This window comes from Lipotes vexillifer, unplaced genomic scaffold, assembly GCF_000442215.2.
Source record: "Lipotes vexillifer unplaced genomic scaffold, Lipotes_vexillifer_v1.1 scaffold618, whole genome shotgun sequence".
Taxonomy (NCBI): domain Eukaryota; kingdom Metazoa; phylum Chordata; class Mammalia; order Artiodactyla; family Lipotidae; genus Lipotes; species Lipotes vexillifer.
Window position 1 is genome coordinate 770,942 of NW_006799025.1, and position 16,909 is coordinate 787,850.

Below are 16,909 nucleotides of genomic sequence, written 5' to 3' on the forward strand. Positions count from 1 at the left end.
AGTATATGTCCATATTACCTTTCAAAAATCTGAAAAAAACCTGAATTTCAAACACATCTGTCCCTTAAGTTTTCAGAAAAGGGACTTATGGATCTGTATTTCCAGTCTCTTAACAAGCTTATAAAGGTATTATGATCCAAATTCAGTACTTACAGATAATTTCTAAAGAATAATTTTCAGGTCCTTGGTCTAAATTATTCTAATATTTTTTTCTGACTCATTCATTTGCATTTTAGCATGAAGTATCAATGGGAAATACTTTGAAATGCTTGATTTCATAAAGCCACTAGATGGCATCTTTGTAAAAATAAAAATACTTGAAAAGAAATGCTTATTGTATAAATAAAGGCTGAGATAAATAAAGGTGGATTCTTATTTCATGAGAAATAAAGATAAGTCATTTTGGGCAATAAATCCTGAGAAAAATGCAAAGGTTTATGGTGAAAAGTAAAATGGTATTTTAAATTACTTTTCCACCTTCAGAATTGAGTGTCTTTTTTTGATTGCTTGTTTTCAGCTTGCATTTACATTTATTTTATATAACCAAACAACCGTATATCTGTGTGTGTGTTTGTGTGTGTATATACACATATATATGTATGTGATTTTGATGTGCTTTCCAACTTGTATAGACTACTTGGGAAGCCTACCAATTAAGTTAGGCTTATATTGTAAAACTGAGTTGTATAAAATCGCCTCCACAGCAAACCATAAATAAAATATGAACATATAGTGGGTGTCAAGTCACATTTAAATGGTGGAGTACTTAAGTTATCTACCACCAGGTTTTCATCCCTCCATCTCCTGCCTCTATGACTAAATCTAGCTTTTCATACTGTCCCTAACAGGGAGGGCAATGAATGATACATTTTAAACAGGAGACCCAGAAAGGTGAGTGTTTAAAACCAATTAAATTCTCATTACTAGTAAAATTTAAGATACATTATGATTTTGGAGATGGGAGTAGGGGATCACTGGGAAGAATTTGTCTGCATATCTCCAGCAACATCTGGTTTATTCATGAGAGACTAACACTAGTGGTTATCAAAATGCCCTTTTCTCTGCTCTTCATGAATATGTGGATTCATGAAATGATTTAAATGCATATGCTTTGGGACTTTTCTCGTGGTCCAGTGGTTAAGGCTCCAAGCTCCCAATGAAGACGGCCCAGGTTCCCTCCGTGGTCAGGGAACTAAATCTGGCATGCCTCAACTAAAAGAAGATCCCGCATGCTGCAACTAAAGATCCTGCTGACTGCGACTAAGTCCCAGCGCAGCCAAGTGAATAAATAAATAAATATTAAAAAAAAATAGCTAATGATATGACAGAGTTTCATCTAAGAATATAACACATATTTTATATTGTTCTAGTAAGAAATATCTATTTTAAAAATATAAAGACGGAAAAAAATTACATTGGCCATTAGGAAGTTATTGGGGAGAGGAGAATGCAATTTCAACAGAATGGCATAAAGGAATGAAGACATTGAACATTATGAAGGAAGAATGGACCTGTACTATATATAACACAAATTTTAATTTTATTACTTAATCTTACATCCTTTTTAAATATCAAACGGTTTTAGGTCAAAGGCAGCATAGAATAGTGGTTTAAAATGGAGGTTCTGGAGTCACACTGCTTGGGTTTATTTCTGGTTCCCCCACCAAACCTCTCTGAGCCTTAGTTTCCTCTAGTAAGAGGAAGCTGATCACAGTTCTTTAAAAAATCATTGTAAAATTTAAATTAGAAGTATATGTAAGTGCTTAGTAACAAATAATAATGTTAGCTATTATGAAGCCACATGAAGTTTGTTACTACATATACAATAGGAACACAATTGATCCTTTCCTGCAATAATACGTGCTTCTTTAAAAACCTCAATTTAAAGAATTTATAGTCATAGGAGAAAAAAAAAAAACGTTTATAATTCAGTGATTAACAATAGCTTTGCTTCTCCTGACTTAAAAGTGGAATTATTTAATAGCTCCTATCTCCCTTTTCTATTTGGCTGCAAGGGAGCTGAGAGCCAAGTTCCAAATTTAAGAAAAGCAAGTAGGCACCTGTTGTACACCTGTGTTCTCCTTTGCTTAGGTCCTCTCACTTCATATTTACATTTTCTCTAACCCTGATTTTTTATATCCATAGCGCGAATCGCTGTCAGTATTTGGTTCGGAGAACTGTGCCATTTAACAAGTGTGAAAGACAGCTTAGAGAGTGGTTACCATCAGAACCACTTTCGGACCTAGGTAGCGAGTAGGTAACAAATCCGCTCGCTCCCTCACCCAGCCCCAACCTCGGCTTCATTCCTTCTCTCCGCCCCTCCCCTGGCTCCGCCCCCTCCTCTGGCTCCGTAGCTCGACCCTTTTTTTTCTAAGCGCGGGCACCGCCTCTTCTCGCGGGAGTGGTGTCGGGGTGGTTGCTAGGATACAACCGGAAACAGAGAATTCGGCAAGCGTGGAGTACGCTTTCTAGGATCCCGGGAAACCGCTTCTACCCGACTAACTGCGTTTCTTAGGTAGGAGGACAGGTTCTGGCTGCCCTAGACTGGCCCGACCCCTAGGCCGACTTTGAGCGGGTGACTAAGGCGCTGGACTCCGAGTGCTCTGTGCGGGGCGTTGATGCAACCTGGGCTCTGGGGACTGTATGGCCACTCGGGAATTTTTTCACCTTTGCCTAAAAAACTGTGCAATGGGCTCCCCTGGTGGTGCAGTGGTTGAGAGTTCGCCTGCCGATGCAGGGGACACAGGTTCGTGCCCCGGTCCGGGAAGGGCCCACATGCCGCGGAGCGGCGGGGCTCGTGAGCCATGGCCGCTGAGCCTGCGCGTCCGGAGCCTGTGCTCCGCAACGGGAGAGGCCACAGCAGTGAGAGGCCCGCGTACCGCAAAACAAAAAACAAAAAACAAAAACTGTGCAAAGCATCCCATCTTTCTTGGTTCCTTTTCTGGCTCTTATCTCTAATTTGGGGTTCGGAAGTAGCGGCATCAAGCTAGGAGGTGTACCTCACCTCCCACCCCGAGTGTAGCCTGCGCGCGGAGCCTGTGCTCCGCAACGGGAGAGGCCACAGCAGTGAGAGGCCCGCGTACCGCAAAACAAAAAAAAAAAAACAAAAACTGTGCAAAGCATCCCATCTTTCTTGGTTCCTTTTCTGGCTCTTATCTCTAATTTGGGGTTCGGAAGTAGCGGCATCAAGCTAGGAGGTGTACCTCACCTCCCACCCCGAGTGTTTATCACGGTTAATAATATAGAAGCAAGACGTGGGTGCAGCCCAGTCTGGCATTAGAAAATGTTTAGCCATCCATGGTGACCATTTTTAGTCTTTAGTAAATAGAGCGCTTTCAGACATTCCTCTTTCATTCCTCTCCACCCACGGGCTTTGCTGTGCCCTCTTAAGAAACTTAAAAGCTCAACAAGGCTATTTGGTAGAAGGGAAAACTGTATCCCTGCCTTACTACTTACACTAATATTCTGAATATACCAACGAAATTATGCATTGTAGGTGAAAGGGGGACGTTTTTGTATGCAATCATAGTAGAGTGTTTTTTTCTTCTTTTTAAACAACTTTTTAAAGATTATAACATTTACCCTTGAATACGTAATACATAATTAAAAGTTCAAACAGTAAAAAGAATGAACAGTGAAAATCTGTCTTGCACCCATGTTCCCCAACTCCCTGTCCTCCAGTTCACCTTCCAGAGGTATTCTACACATATACAAAAGTAGTCGTATCTGTAACATTGTACATACTGGTGTGTGCTTTTGGTGGAGGAGAGGTCATTGAAAGGACATGACCTCCGGTTTACCCACTACCCAGGGGGGCAATCGGAGGCTCTTTCCCCCTCCCCTGTCCTTGGAATGTACCTTCCGCCCATTGTTCCTGAACTAGGAGATGTGCTATTGAGACCAGCGGAACTGTATACCTGACTGAACCCAGTTAAGATCTCATAAACTCAGGATTTTGGCGGGTAGATGTTGAGATTTACTGTCTTTAGGCTGCCTAAGACAACCCTCCTTTGTAAGTGTCCTTGCTTATTAAACCTGCCACCTGCAATCCGGAGCGGTCTGCCTCTTTCTTCGATTCTCCTTGCCCTCTGTGTACCAAGGCTCAATTTCTATTTTACCCAGGGAATTCTGGAGGTTGTGGTCCAAGAGCTTTGCTTTTTCACTTAATTGAACAATACAGTATGTAGCCTTTAGAATTGGCTTCTTCATTTATCATAATTCATTTGAGATTCACTCATGTTGTGTGTATCAATAGTTTATTCCTTTTTATTTATGCGTGGTATTCCATTTTATGAATGCATCATAGTATGTGTATCCATTCCTCAGCTAAGGAACGTTTGTGTTGTTTCCTGTTTTTGGTGATTAAAAATAAAGCCTTTATTAACTTTTGTGTGAAGGTTTTGAGTGAATGTAGTTTTTCATTCCATATGGGTAAAGGATACAGATTGCTGGGTCATATGATAAATGTGTTTAATTTTACAAGACACCTGACAAACAGTTACCTCAAATTCTATATCAGTTTTCATTTTTGCATCAAGGTGTAAGAGCTCCACTTGTATTCATACTCACTGGCTATTGTTGGGCTAAAATTTTTAAAAAACTATTCTAATAGATGTGTAGTGAAATCTCATTGTGATTTGAAGTTTCATTTCTCTGATGACTAATGATATTGTGCATTTTTCATGTGCTTGTACTCAGGGCCAGGATTTGAGTGAGGCAACTGAGGCAACTAGGTCTAAAATTTTAGGAGGCATTTATTCTCAGGTGCAAGTGCGTGTGTAGGGTAGTGCAGGTGCCACGCTTGCCTCAATCTTGTCCTGGCTCTGCTTATTTGCTTTCCTGTGTATATTCTTTGGTGATGGATCTGTTTAAATCTTTTCCTCATTTTTTTCACTGTTTTTTTTTTTCTTATTATTGAGTTTTGCAAGTTCTCTATATATTCTGGGCACAAGTCCTTTATCAGATAAGAGTTTTGCAAAAAACTACATCCCAGTGTATGGTTTGCCTTTTGATCCTTCTAGTTGTCTTTTTTGAAGAGCAGAAGTTTTAAACGATTTTGTTGCTTTTGCTGTTTTAGAAGATGCTATATTGGCCATTTTGGGGGGAGGATGACCCACCAGATAGAAACAAAAGCATTATCTCAGATTCTCCAAAAAGGGTAGATAATTATGTTGCTAGGAGTTAAGGCTTCTTTATGGTGCTGTCTTTCTAATCAGGCCACTAAACTTTGTTATAGGAGAAAATAACCAAAAGGAAGATTTGTGTGTGTGTGTGTGTGTGGGTGAGAGCCTAAAGAAGTTTCTCGAACTTCTTAAAAGTTGAAGTTTTGTTCAGTTTTGTCTCATTTTTTTTTTCTTTATTGTTCCGGAATTTTAAAACTTTCAGTTCTTTTATTGGTTGTTCTTGAAGCTTAACTATGCATATTTAATTTAACAATGTCTAGAGTTAAGAATATCATAGCTCTCAATTTTGTAAACAGTATAAGGAATTGATAATAGTTTATTCTCATCTTTCCCTTCCCAGTTACATATTCTTATTGTCTCATATTTTAATTTTCTGCTATTATTTGTTGACAATATTTATTTGGGTTTACCCATATGTTTATGATTTATTTGTTTGCCTTTCCTTCTTGCACTTCAGACTTACTGTTGGGCCCATTATATTCCTCTTCAGTTGTATCCTTTAGAAGTTCCTTTAGAGCAGATATCTTGGTGATAACTTGTCTGTAACTGTTTCTGTTTTTCTTCTTGAAAGATAGTTTTGCTGGGTGTACAATTCTGGGTTGATAGCTTTAATTAGTCTATTTTAATTAGTCATGTGCTAACCTTCTTTTAATTAGTCTATTATTGCCTTGGCTTCTATTTTTCTGATGAGAAATTGCAGTGATTTTACTTTTCTTTCCTTTTCATTAATACCAGCAAATATGATTCAAAACAGTGGATGATATGTCCTTGATCACAGTTTGCTTTTTGGATTTTCTGTTTGTTATTCTGTAATTTAGTTACAATATAAATGGCTATGACTTCTTTCTATTTATCCTGTTAAGTATATTTTTATATTGTGCTTCCTGGACCTGTAGATTCATATTTTTAGTCGGTTTTGAAAAATTTTCAGCCATTACCTTTTATGATATTTTCTCCCTTCCATCTTTGTTTTCTTCTAGGACTCCAATTTGACACATGCCAGATCAGGGGCTGGCAGATTCTTTCTGAAAAGGGCTTCATAGGCTACGTGCAGTCTCTGTTGCACACTCTTTGTTGTTTTTTTAATATATTTAAAAAAAATTTTCTTTTATTTATTTATGGCTGTGTTGGGTCCTTGTTGCTGTGCACATGTGGGATCTTCCCGGACCAGGGCTCAAACCCCTGTCCCCTGAGTTGGCAGGGAGATTCTTTTCTCCATGGCTCTTAATCTCTCATATTTTTCATATCCTTATCTCTTTGCAACAGTCTATATAAAATCTTTTGATTTATCTTCCAGTTCACTAGTTCTCTCTTCAGCTCTAATGCTGTATTCATTGAATTCAACAAGTATACATTTTTATTCAGGATATTATTATTATTAATTATTTTTAATTTGTCATCTGGTAGCCAGAGAACTTCACTAAGGTTAATTTTTTTCTCCATAAGGATCTATGCTTAAGTGAAAGTTCCAAACACAGCTTTTCCATCTCACTACTATTTCAAGTTTTAATCTTCCCTGTGCTTTTGCCTCAGAAATCAGCCTCAGGGTCACTTCCCCTATCCCCTTTTCCTGGCTGCCAACCTCTATAGGTAGGCTCCTGGCTATACTGGCTTCTCACTGCTCTGATCCAGCTCCTGCCTCTGATGCCTGGCTCTGGGCTGCTCTGGCCCACCCTGGCCCAAGCTCCTGTATGCTGTCATACTGTTTCCCAAGCTAAAACTCTTGGTTGCTGTAGCTTAGGCCCTAGTTAGCTCCAAGATCAACCCACATTTGTTTGTTGATATGTTTGTTTGGGGGGACAGAGGGTCACTGGATACCTCTGCTACAATTTGTGAGAGCAAAGCTACTACAGTGTGTACTTTCCATCATATAGTTGCTGTGGAGATGTCAGGTTCCTTGGAGCTTCTATTCAATTGCAGTGTCAGAAGCATAAATGCCTTTTTTAGAAAAAAGGCTATTGAAAAAAATTCTTCTTTCACAAGGCATTGTTCATTGAATAAGAGATGACAATATATTTTAGAATTTTTAAAATATATTCTTCATAGAATATTTCTCTCAAATTTATTGTGCTTTGAGGTTCTTTTTTTGGTACACATTTTTACTTTCTGTGGTATTTTTATTAAAAATTCACCAATGTTTTTTACCTAATGCCATTACTAAGATAATATTAAAAAAATAATGAGCCACATTGTAATATACTATGAACATTGCTGTATGCCAGCAATGAATTTGATATTTGGTGTAGAAGTTTTAAGTGTAGTAAATATATATATATATATATATATATATATATATATATATATTTTTTTTTTTTTTATCATTATTATTTAAAAAAATTTTTTTTAATTCAGGACAATGTCTGACCAGGAGGAAGGATCTGATGCTCAGAATGTTGATTCATCAAAAGAAAGAGAGGATACTTTTGGGACTATCAATATTCCAGTTCCCTCAGAAGAGGTTCCAGAGTCAGATCAAACTGAAGACTGTGAATCTGAACTAGAACCATCTAGTGGGGGCCGTGAAAAACGTGTTGAGGAGCCAAGTGACCAGAGCGTTTTAAGCTGGGAACTAAATGATGTCGAGCAACTCATGGAAGACATTACGGCACATGAACAAGTTTCATATTCTCCAGGAGACGGTGGAGAGTCTCTAGCTAAATCTGATAATGCAGTGCAGTCAGCCGAACAATATTCAAAAGATTCTCTGGCATTTCTGGAAAAAATAAAGGCTGTAAAGGAATCTCTGAAAACGTCAATGAAAGATTCGTCAGCAACAGGTACTACCTAGGGAAGATAGGGTGTTTTTTCCCCCTCATTTTGAAGAATGGTTGTTTTTTCTTTCTTTTTGCTTGAAGATTTATTTTATATTTGATATTACTTTCCCACTCCCTTATCCACCAAACCTCTGTGGCTATGCCACTTGAATCTCTTAGTTATGTGTGAAGCCTCTCCTCTGTTCTGCAGTATCTACTTCCCTAAATAAAGGAGCATCAATAAATTTTAAAGTGTTGTCTCTCTGTTTTTCCAAAATAAAATAGGTTCTTAAAATGTTTAGGGAGAAATTTTTGAGTATAATTGTAATTCTTTTGCATGCCATTTTGGAATTAATTGTATATAGCTAGCAAGAGGTGGGATGGGAACTTGACACCATATTTTTCTAGTTTCATATACAGTACTCATTCCACATATCTCATTGCTTTTACATATTTCCATATTTCTGCTTAGTGTTAACTTTATATTAAGCTTCAGAAAAATCATTGTTGTCTTTCATTATGGGTTAATTTTAAAGACATAATGTTGATCACACGGCATGTGGAAGTTATTACTACATTGTTGGTAACAAGGCAGAAGGGGAGCAGCAAGAAGGTGGTTACATGGAGAATTCTACTTGGGTGGTTAACTGACTGCTCCTTCCCCCCTTGTCCATAACTTTTGAGAGAGTTTCCATTCATAGAGTGGAGAGCATGGGTCATCATTTAACAATAACAGCAGCTTAGTCTGGCTGGTAAAATGTAGCTTTTGAATCTAGTGGAGTAGTTAGCTCTGTGTGGTGTGTCCACACAAGTAAGAATAAAAAGGAGGAGGAGAAGTAATCAAGCCCATTTATGCCTAATTGATGTTGTTATCCCTCAATTACATTATTCATTGTGAATTTGGGCTCCATTTTTTGATAACTCTGTGATTCCCTGTGATTATAGCTTTTACCATAATCACAAATGATTAAAAAAAAGTGGTCTTGGTCCTGTACTTCCTGAGGCTCACAGATTCCTGAACAAACTTTCCCTTCCCAAAGCTTAGGAAGTCACTGCTATGGAAAATTTAAAATACATTAATCATAGAATTTTGAATCCAGGAAACAATTAAAATAGCCTTCTGATAATGTAACATCTGTGAGAGTGTTCTCTTATTAAGAGAGAACTGTGAAAATAATATTTAACAAGCTTAAAGAACCTTAGCATCAATCATGCCTTGTCACATTTCATGCTGGGATTAGTGATGAATGTCTCATAGAGATTTATGAAAACTGTCATGTCAGGCATCTAGAAATATATGAAACTTCTTGGTCTACATGTGTACTCTCCACTCCATCTTACTTATATCTTCTCCATTAAAATTTAAAGTCTGTAGATATAAAAGTAAAATGTTTACCCCATCATAATTAGTTTTTAAGTACTATATACCCTCCCTATAATTTCTGAACAGATAATCATTTTATAGTAACAGTTTTTCTCTATTTTTAACATGTGTCTTTATTTTTATTTTATAGAGTTGGGAGTGAGCTACATAGTATCCTTTTTTGTGAGAAGTAGATTTGTGCATAGTTATTCCAGATATTTGTAAAAAACAATGACTTTCTGTTCTGCATTTTGCCAGCTATAGACAGAAATCAATTATGGGAAGAAGAATGGACTTAGATAATCTTTTGTCATCGCAAGGTCAAGGAAAATTTTCTTTGAAAAATTCCCCATTGGTTTTTCTTAACTTCATGAGTACACACTGATTTCCTGATGTATGGTATAAATATCTAATCAAAGCATGTATGTTTCTAAGTTCAGGTCTCAGGGTCTCCCTTTGTAATACTACACAAAAACACTTGATGTTCTGAGATGTTTCCTATGTTTATATCTGAATTATATATACCAGATGTTGGGAATCTTTAAAAATTTTAAATGATTTTAGAAGAATCTTTAAAAGCACTTTAGTTTCATTTCCTCTTTCTCATGGCATTCTGGGCGGGGAGGTAATCTCAAACATGCACTGATCCTCATAGAAGGCAATGCAAGAGAGATCTGAACTTTGAGCTGGAGTTGGGGGAGCAGGCATTGACCATTGATGCTAATTCTTGAGATTATGCATTGATTTTCAAAGCAAAATGTTGCAACTGAATCTGTGTCACCTCTCCTCTTAGAAAATGAACACTAGCTCTTATTACGGAGGTGTGGTGGGAGAACATGGCAGAGACAACCTGCATTCTATGTAATTACAAATTGTCCCATATTTCTCTGCCTGTGGATTCTACGATGCTGACCCTTGCTTTTAACAATGATTCTTTTTTTCTCTTATTTTTTCTACAGTAAAAGTTGTACTTCTTCCTGTGGGCCAGGAAATTATAATGCCCTTTAAAGTTGACACTGTTCTAAAATGCCTCAAGGATCATTTTTCATCTCTGTTAGGTGTCCCACCTTATGTCCTGCAGATAAGATGTGCAGGTAAGCTTGGAGGCTAATAAAACTTATCGAGACTTCTCTTTGATTTGTTAAACTAAATATCTTCATGTTTACTGTTTGAACATTATACTGTGGTTATATATTCATTCATTCAACACATTATTATTGAGGACATACTTTGTTCCAGATACTTTGCTAAGAGCCAAAGATATAAAGAAACATGAAACAAAATCCCTGTTTTCAAGTTGTTTACAGACTAGGAAGGAAGAAGATGTATGCAATGGTTACCACACAGTGTAAATGTTTTGATGGAGATATGTTCAAAAACCTGTGAGAATAGCGAGGAAGGAAACTGGGAGACTCTAGAAAGCTTCATCTGATAAAAGTGATAATACTTTGGCTAAGTCCCAAAGAGATGAGAAAACCTGGGACTTTTGGGAAGTGGTAAGGAATTTAGAGGGAAGAGAAGTAAATTATATATGGGAAGTAGGAGGAAATGAGGTTAAAAAGATAGATGATGAATGAGCATGTATAGAAAAAGAAGAGGACCGAAAATGGTTTATCAGTCTTCTGTACATTAAGATCAGTTCACATTCTGATGATGTTCAACTTCATTTATATTTTGTGGGCAATATTGAGTAGCCCACCTTATATTAGCCTTGTGTCATGAGAGGGTGAGGTCTTAGTAACTGTGATAGAATTAAGCAGACTAGAATAGCTCAGGAAATGTTTCTGTAGAATATGCCTGCACAGATCATAATATTTTATTTAAAAAAGTTTGATATTAACTTATAAAGATGCCACAAATTTCTAGGGCAATAAGAACATTTTTTTGTGTGGGAAAATCCAAAGTGCTAAAAAGGAGTAAGCCATACCTATGAAGTTCTTCCTCCTTGCCAAATCAGAGAAAAACAATCAGTTCTGTTTCAAAATTATTTTTAGAAAACTATTGTAATGAATGTGCTCCAATAGTAAGATGTTCATGTATTCAAACAACAGGTTACTAAAGCTTGATTGAGGAAACAAAGCTAAAATTTAAATAGTTATTGTAACAATAATGATACTGATGATGATAATGATCATGTTGATGATGATGGCTAATTTAATGATGTGCACACTTACTATGTGCTAGTCCTTCTACAGAATATTCTGCCTACATTATCACATTATCATTCAATCTACACAACAATCCTTTGAGGTAGGTATTACTATTAATTTTTTTTGAGAGATGGAAACTAAAGCTTGAGGAACTTCTGCAAATTCCCAAAGCTTATGAGTGGCAGAGTCTGAACTTAAATATAGGTATGACTCCAAAAAGGGAATTTGGAACTGCTTGGCATTAACTATAAGGTGAAGTTCAAAAATGGAGAAGAGAGAGCACTTTGAGCACCTGGCCAGTGGTACCTAAGAATCTATTTCTTTGCACTTCATGACTTTTCTTCTTTATGTGTAAATACCATGCATCGCCACTGGCTTATGTCAGCAGCAATAAAAAAAGAGCTTGATTCTGTGCCAACCACTCTCTAAGACAGGTACTTTCTTCTAGTATTAGAACTGGAGTTCAAGTTTGGTGGGACTAAGCCTACAATAGAAACAATTAGAGGGCTGAAGAGGGCTCTGTGTTAGTTGGAAGAGGAATCTCTGTTAGTTTCCTATGACTGTTGTAACAATTAACAAATTTAGTGGCTTATTTTGCTTATGGTTCTGGAGGCCAAAAATCCTAAATCAGTTTCACTTGGATAACATCAAGGTGTCAGCAGGGCTGTTCTCTGGAGGCTCTGGGGAGAGTCTGCTTCCTTGCCTTTTCCAGCTTCTAGAGGTGCATTTCTTGCATTCTTGGGCTTCCTCATCTTCAAAGTCGGCAGCATAGCATCTTTAAATCTCTCTCTGCTTCTGTCATATCATTTTCTCTGTAGTCAAATCTCCCTCCTCCTTCCTCTTAAAGGGCACTTATGATTACATTTAAGGCTTATGTGAATAATCCAGGATAATCTACCCATCTCAAAATCCTTAACTTAATAAAATCTGCAGTCACTTTTTCCATATAAGGTAGCATCCATAGACTCTAGGAATGTACATGGATATATTTTAGGGCCATTATTCAACCTATTGCAAAATCCATATAACGTTAATTTTTTTTTTTTTTTTTCGGTACGCGGGCCTCTCACTGCTGTGGCCTCTCCCGCTGCGGAGCACAGGCTCCGGACATGCAGGCTCAGCGGCCACGGCCACGGCCCAACTTATACCCCTGGACCGGGGCACGAACCCGCGTCTGCCGCGTCGGCAGGTGGACTCCCAACCACTGCGCCACCAGGGAAGCCCAAAACTCAAAGATTTTTGAATGTGCTTTCTTGAACATAGCTAAAATAGAGTAGTGGTATCTGACATATTTCTAAGAATGAGTAAAACAAACCTTTGCTATGTTAAATTCCTAATTGTAATTTAGAAAGAACATGCATTGGAAAACTGATATAGTTTCTATCATTATACAAAGCAGCAGCCAGTAACATTGTACGTATTTATGTATGCCTTAAAATATAGAAAGAAATTTATAGTCAGTTTATGAAATAAACCAGTGGGGATGTGGGTATAAGTTGAAGCAATAAAACATAAAAATAAGGTGATGATGTATACTTTTTTCAGCAAAAAACTGAGTCTTACCCCTACCTTGGCATGAATTAATTTATATGAATTTCTGATTATAGAAACAGGAAGGAAGGGATTCTTTAGAGCTCTGAGTGTATACATTAGGAGTATGTATTAAAATAATCAGGCTTTCCCTGATATGGATATGTCCTATGCTTATGTATAAAACATTGTGACTTTTTAGAGAATCGATGTTTAAAATACGATTTTGCTCATATTATAGAATGTGTTTTTTATTTTTAAATGTTTATAGTTGCATGGTTATTGTATATTTGTATTTCTGATGAGTTGAGAGTTGTATTTTTACTTTACTTATAATGCTGAATTCTTGCTCAGGAGCACTACCTTAATTTTTTCCATTGTGGAGTTTTTGATACTAATAATACAGCAAGAGGTGGACATCATCAATACGCTATTTGGTAATTAAACAATATGTGTTCATTATAAGCACCATTGATGTTTCCCATCCCTTAAAATGAGTACATATAATCATTTCTTTGCCATAACACTTTTTATAATTTTATCTCATTTTTAGGAATGATTATTAAAGATCATGAGATGCTACTACAACATGGAGTTAAGCCCCAGGATATTGTCCAAGTGGAAATCTTTTCTTTACATCCAGATCTATATCCAATCAAAAGAATAGATAGATCAATTGATGCCTCTCAAATCATAACTGTCAGAGTACAAACTGGTTAGTTATTTGATATCTTTTAGATAAAGTATTTTTTTAGAGTCCCTTTGTAGTTGAACTTTCATTTAATCTTGGTTTTATCTCCTCAGGCATTGATCAGTACCAGGAAGTAGCTGTTGAGATTATAAAATCTGATTTTCACAAACCATTTCTTGGTGGATTCAGACATAAAGTAACAGGAATGGAATATCACAATGCTGGAACACAAACTGTACCTAAAAAGATTCCTGAAAAACTGAATGCATTTTGTAGGGATACACAGGTAATATTTTTATTTTTCCATGTAGGATTTTGAAGCTACAGAATCGAAAAATGTTTTATTGTGTAGCTCTCTCAAATTAAAATCTTCTAGGGAATTATATGGTAATTGAAATAATACAAAATCTTAAATGTGTAGGAAAATATGTTCTTTACTCACTTTATGTGTAAATAGTGGATATTTATTTAAATGTTTTAAATGTTTTTATTTTAGACAGTTTTTCAGAGAAGAAAGCTCCAGCAAACTACAAATACAACATCCACACAGATGACTAAAATTGGTGTGTATGTATCAAATATGACTGATAAACTGGTAGCACCAGGAAAATATTTTTCAGCAGCAGAATACCATGCTAAAAGATTAAAGGCGGTAAGATAACTTTTATTATAGGTGAATACGAAATGACTTTTTGCTATGTAACCAGAGTTATGCAACCATTACCACAGTCAATTTTAGAACATTCTCATCATCCCAGAAAGAAATCCCACATCCAATAATAGCAGCCAGCCCCTATTTCCCTCCAGTCCTTTCTGCTTTAGGCAACCACTAATCTACTTTTTGCCTCTATTGATTTGCTTATTCTGGGTATTTCATATACATGTAATCATACAGTGTGTAGTCTTTTGTGACTGGTTTCTTTTACTTAGCATAATGTTTTCAAGGCTTAACCATGTTGCAACATGTATCAATATATTGCAGTCTATATTGCAAAATAATATTCCATTGTATGTACCCAACTGTATATACCTACTGTAGGTAGGTCAATATATATACCACAATTTGTTTGCCCATTTATCAGTTGATAGACATTTGATTTGTTTCTACTTGTTGGCTATTAGGAATAAGGCTGCTATAAACATTCACGTAAAAGTTTTTATGTGGATATGTATTTTCATTTCTCTTGGTATCTGCCTAGGAATGTAATTGCTAGATCATATAGTAATTTATTTATTTATTTACTTACTTATTTATTTTTGGCTGAGTTGGGTCTTTGTTGCTGCGCGTGGGCTTTCTCTAGTTGTGGCGAGCAGGGACTACTTTTTGTTGCAGTGCATGGGCTTCTCATCGCGATGGCTTCTCTTGTTGCAGAGCATGGACTCTAGGCATGCGGGCTTCAGTAGTTGTGGCTCGTGGGCTCCAGAGCACAGGCTCAGCAGTTGTGGCGCACGGGCCCAATTGCTCCGTGGCATGTGGGATCTTCCTGGACCAGGGCTTGAACCCTTGCCCCTGCATTGGCAGGCGGATTCTTAACCACTGTGCCACCAGGGAAGCCCTCATATGGTAATTCTGTTTAACCTTTTTGAGGAACTGTCAGACTGTTTTCCAAAGCAGCTGCACCATTTTATGTCCCACCAGCAGTGCGTGAGGATTCCAATTTCTCTATATCCTCATCAGCACTTTTGGATTATTGCCATCCTAGTGAGTGTGAAGTGGTATCTCATTGTGGTTTTGATTTGCATACCCTGATGGCTGATGATACTGAATATTTTTCATGTGCTTATTAACAATTTATATATATTCTTAGGAGAAATGTACATTCAGATACTTTGTCCAATTTTAATGAGGTCGTCTTTTTTATTATTGCTTTATTGTTTAAAAAATTTTTTTAGTTATTTGCTAAGTGGTTGCTCCAAGTATAATTTAGGGATTAGAATATACATCTCAATTTATAGCAACATACTTTGTATTAATACTAACTGAAATTTAATAAAGTATTGAAACCTTGCTCCAATAGAACGCCAAGTTTATCCCTTCTTCTTTGTGCTATTATCATACAAACATGCACGTTCTGTTTATGTTCTAAGCCCTGTAATTCCTTTTATAATTATTGTTTTTATGCAATTGACTTTTAAATAAGAGTAGAAAAGAGGAAAATATATTTGTATAGTCTTTTATATTTTACCTACATAATTACTTTTTCTGGTGCTATTTATTTCTTCATTTGAGTTAAAATTAACATCTAATATCATTTTCTTTCAGGTTGGAGAATTCCCTTTAGCACTTGTGTATGCTTGTATACTTGATGGTGTCCTAAAGATCTCTGAGTCTCTGTTCCTTTACCTTTTTTCCCCCTCTTCTTCAGAGTGGATAGTTTCTAATGATCTATCATCAAATTCCTTATTCTTTCTTTTGCCAGTTAAGATCTGCTGTTGAGCCTGTTTGTTGTGTTTTCATTTCAGTTATTTTACTATTAAACTCCCAAATTTCCACTTGGTTCTTTTTTTTTAAAATTTCTATCTCTTTGTTGATATTCTGTCACCATACATTTTAAACAAAAATTTATTCAGTATCTAACCCTAAACATAGTCAATATAGTATTTTCCTTCTTTTTTTCCAAATGGCATTAATCATAAAAAAAATTTGCAGAAAATTCCTCACTCAGATTTTTCTTTTTCTTTCCGTTGGGAGATAATTATACATGGAACTTTAATGAAGTTTCTTGTACATCTAACATTATATCACAATCATTTCTCTACCTTTTAGTATTTATTATAAACAATTTAACAGTATTATTTTATTCCACAATGTTAACACTATAATTTAATTACTTTCTTTTTTAGGACATTTAGACATGTTTTCATCAAAATCTTAATGCTATATAAATTGTAGTGTGCATTTTAAAAATACTTAGAGAAGATGTTAGAAGTTGAATTACTAGGGGAAAAAATAATCACTTTTTAAAAGTTTTAGATATTACCAAGTGTTTTTCAGAAATCTTGTACCAAATGATGTACGCATAAACCATTTATAAGAGCTCATTCCATGCTGACTTCACCAGTAGCACATATTATTTTAAAAAATTGTTGTCTCCTTATAGATGTTAAATATATTTTTATATTTTCTCTCCACCTATCACTCATACTTAGTTTATGATGTCTTTCATTATAGTCAAACTTATTAATATTCCCTTTTATGGTTTTTGCATTTTATGTATTGTTATAAAAGGCTGTATCAT

At 36.2% G+C, this 16,909-nt stretch overlaps 1 protein-coding gene across 1 annotated transcript in view; it reads left to right on the top strand.

Moving 5' to 3' along the window:
* The first annotated feature begins 7,539 nt into the window (after positions 1 to 7,539).
* Positions 7,540 to 16,909, top strand: part of IQUB (IQ motif and ubiquitin domain containing) — a 56,805-nt gene continuing 47,435 nt past the window's right edge. Inside the window, exons 1-5 of the mRNA XM_007471290.1 lie at positions 7,540 to 7,960; positions 10,259 to 10,393; positions 13,533 to 13,694; positions 13,784 to 13,956; positions 14,167 to 14,322. Of these exons, the coding sequence (XP_007471352.1) occupies positions 7,540 to 7,960; positions 10,259 to 10,393; positions 13,533 to 13,694; positions 13,784 to 13,956; positions 14,167 to 14,322 (1,047 nt within the window). The remainder of the gene's footprint in view (positions 7,961 to 10,258; positions 10,394 to 13,532; positions 13,695 to 13,783; positions 13,957 to 14,166; positions 14,323 to 16,909) is intronic.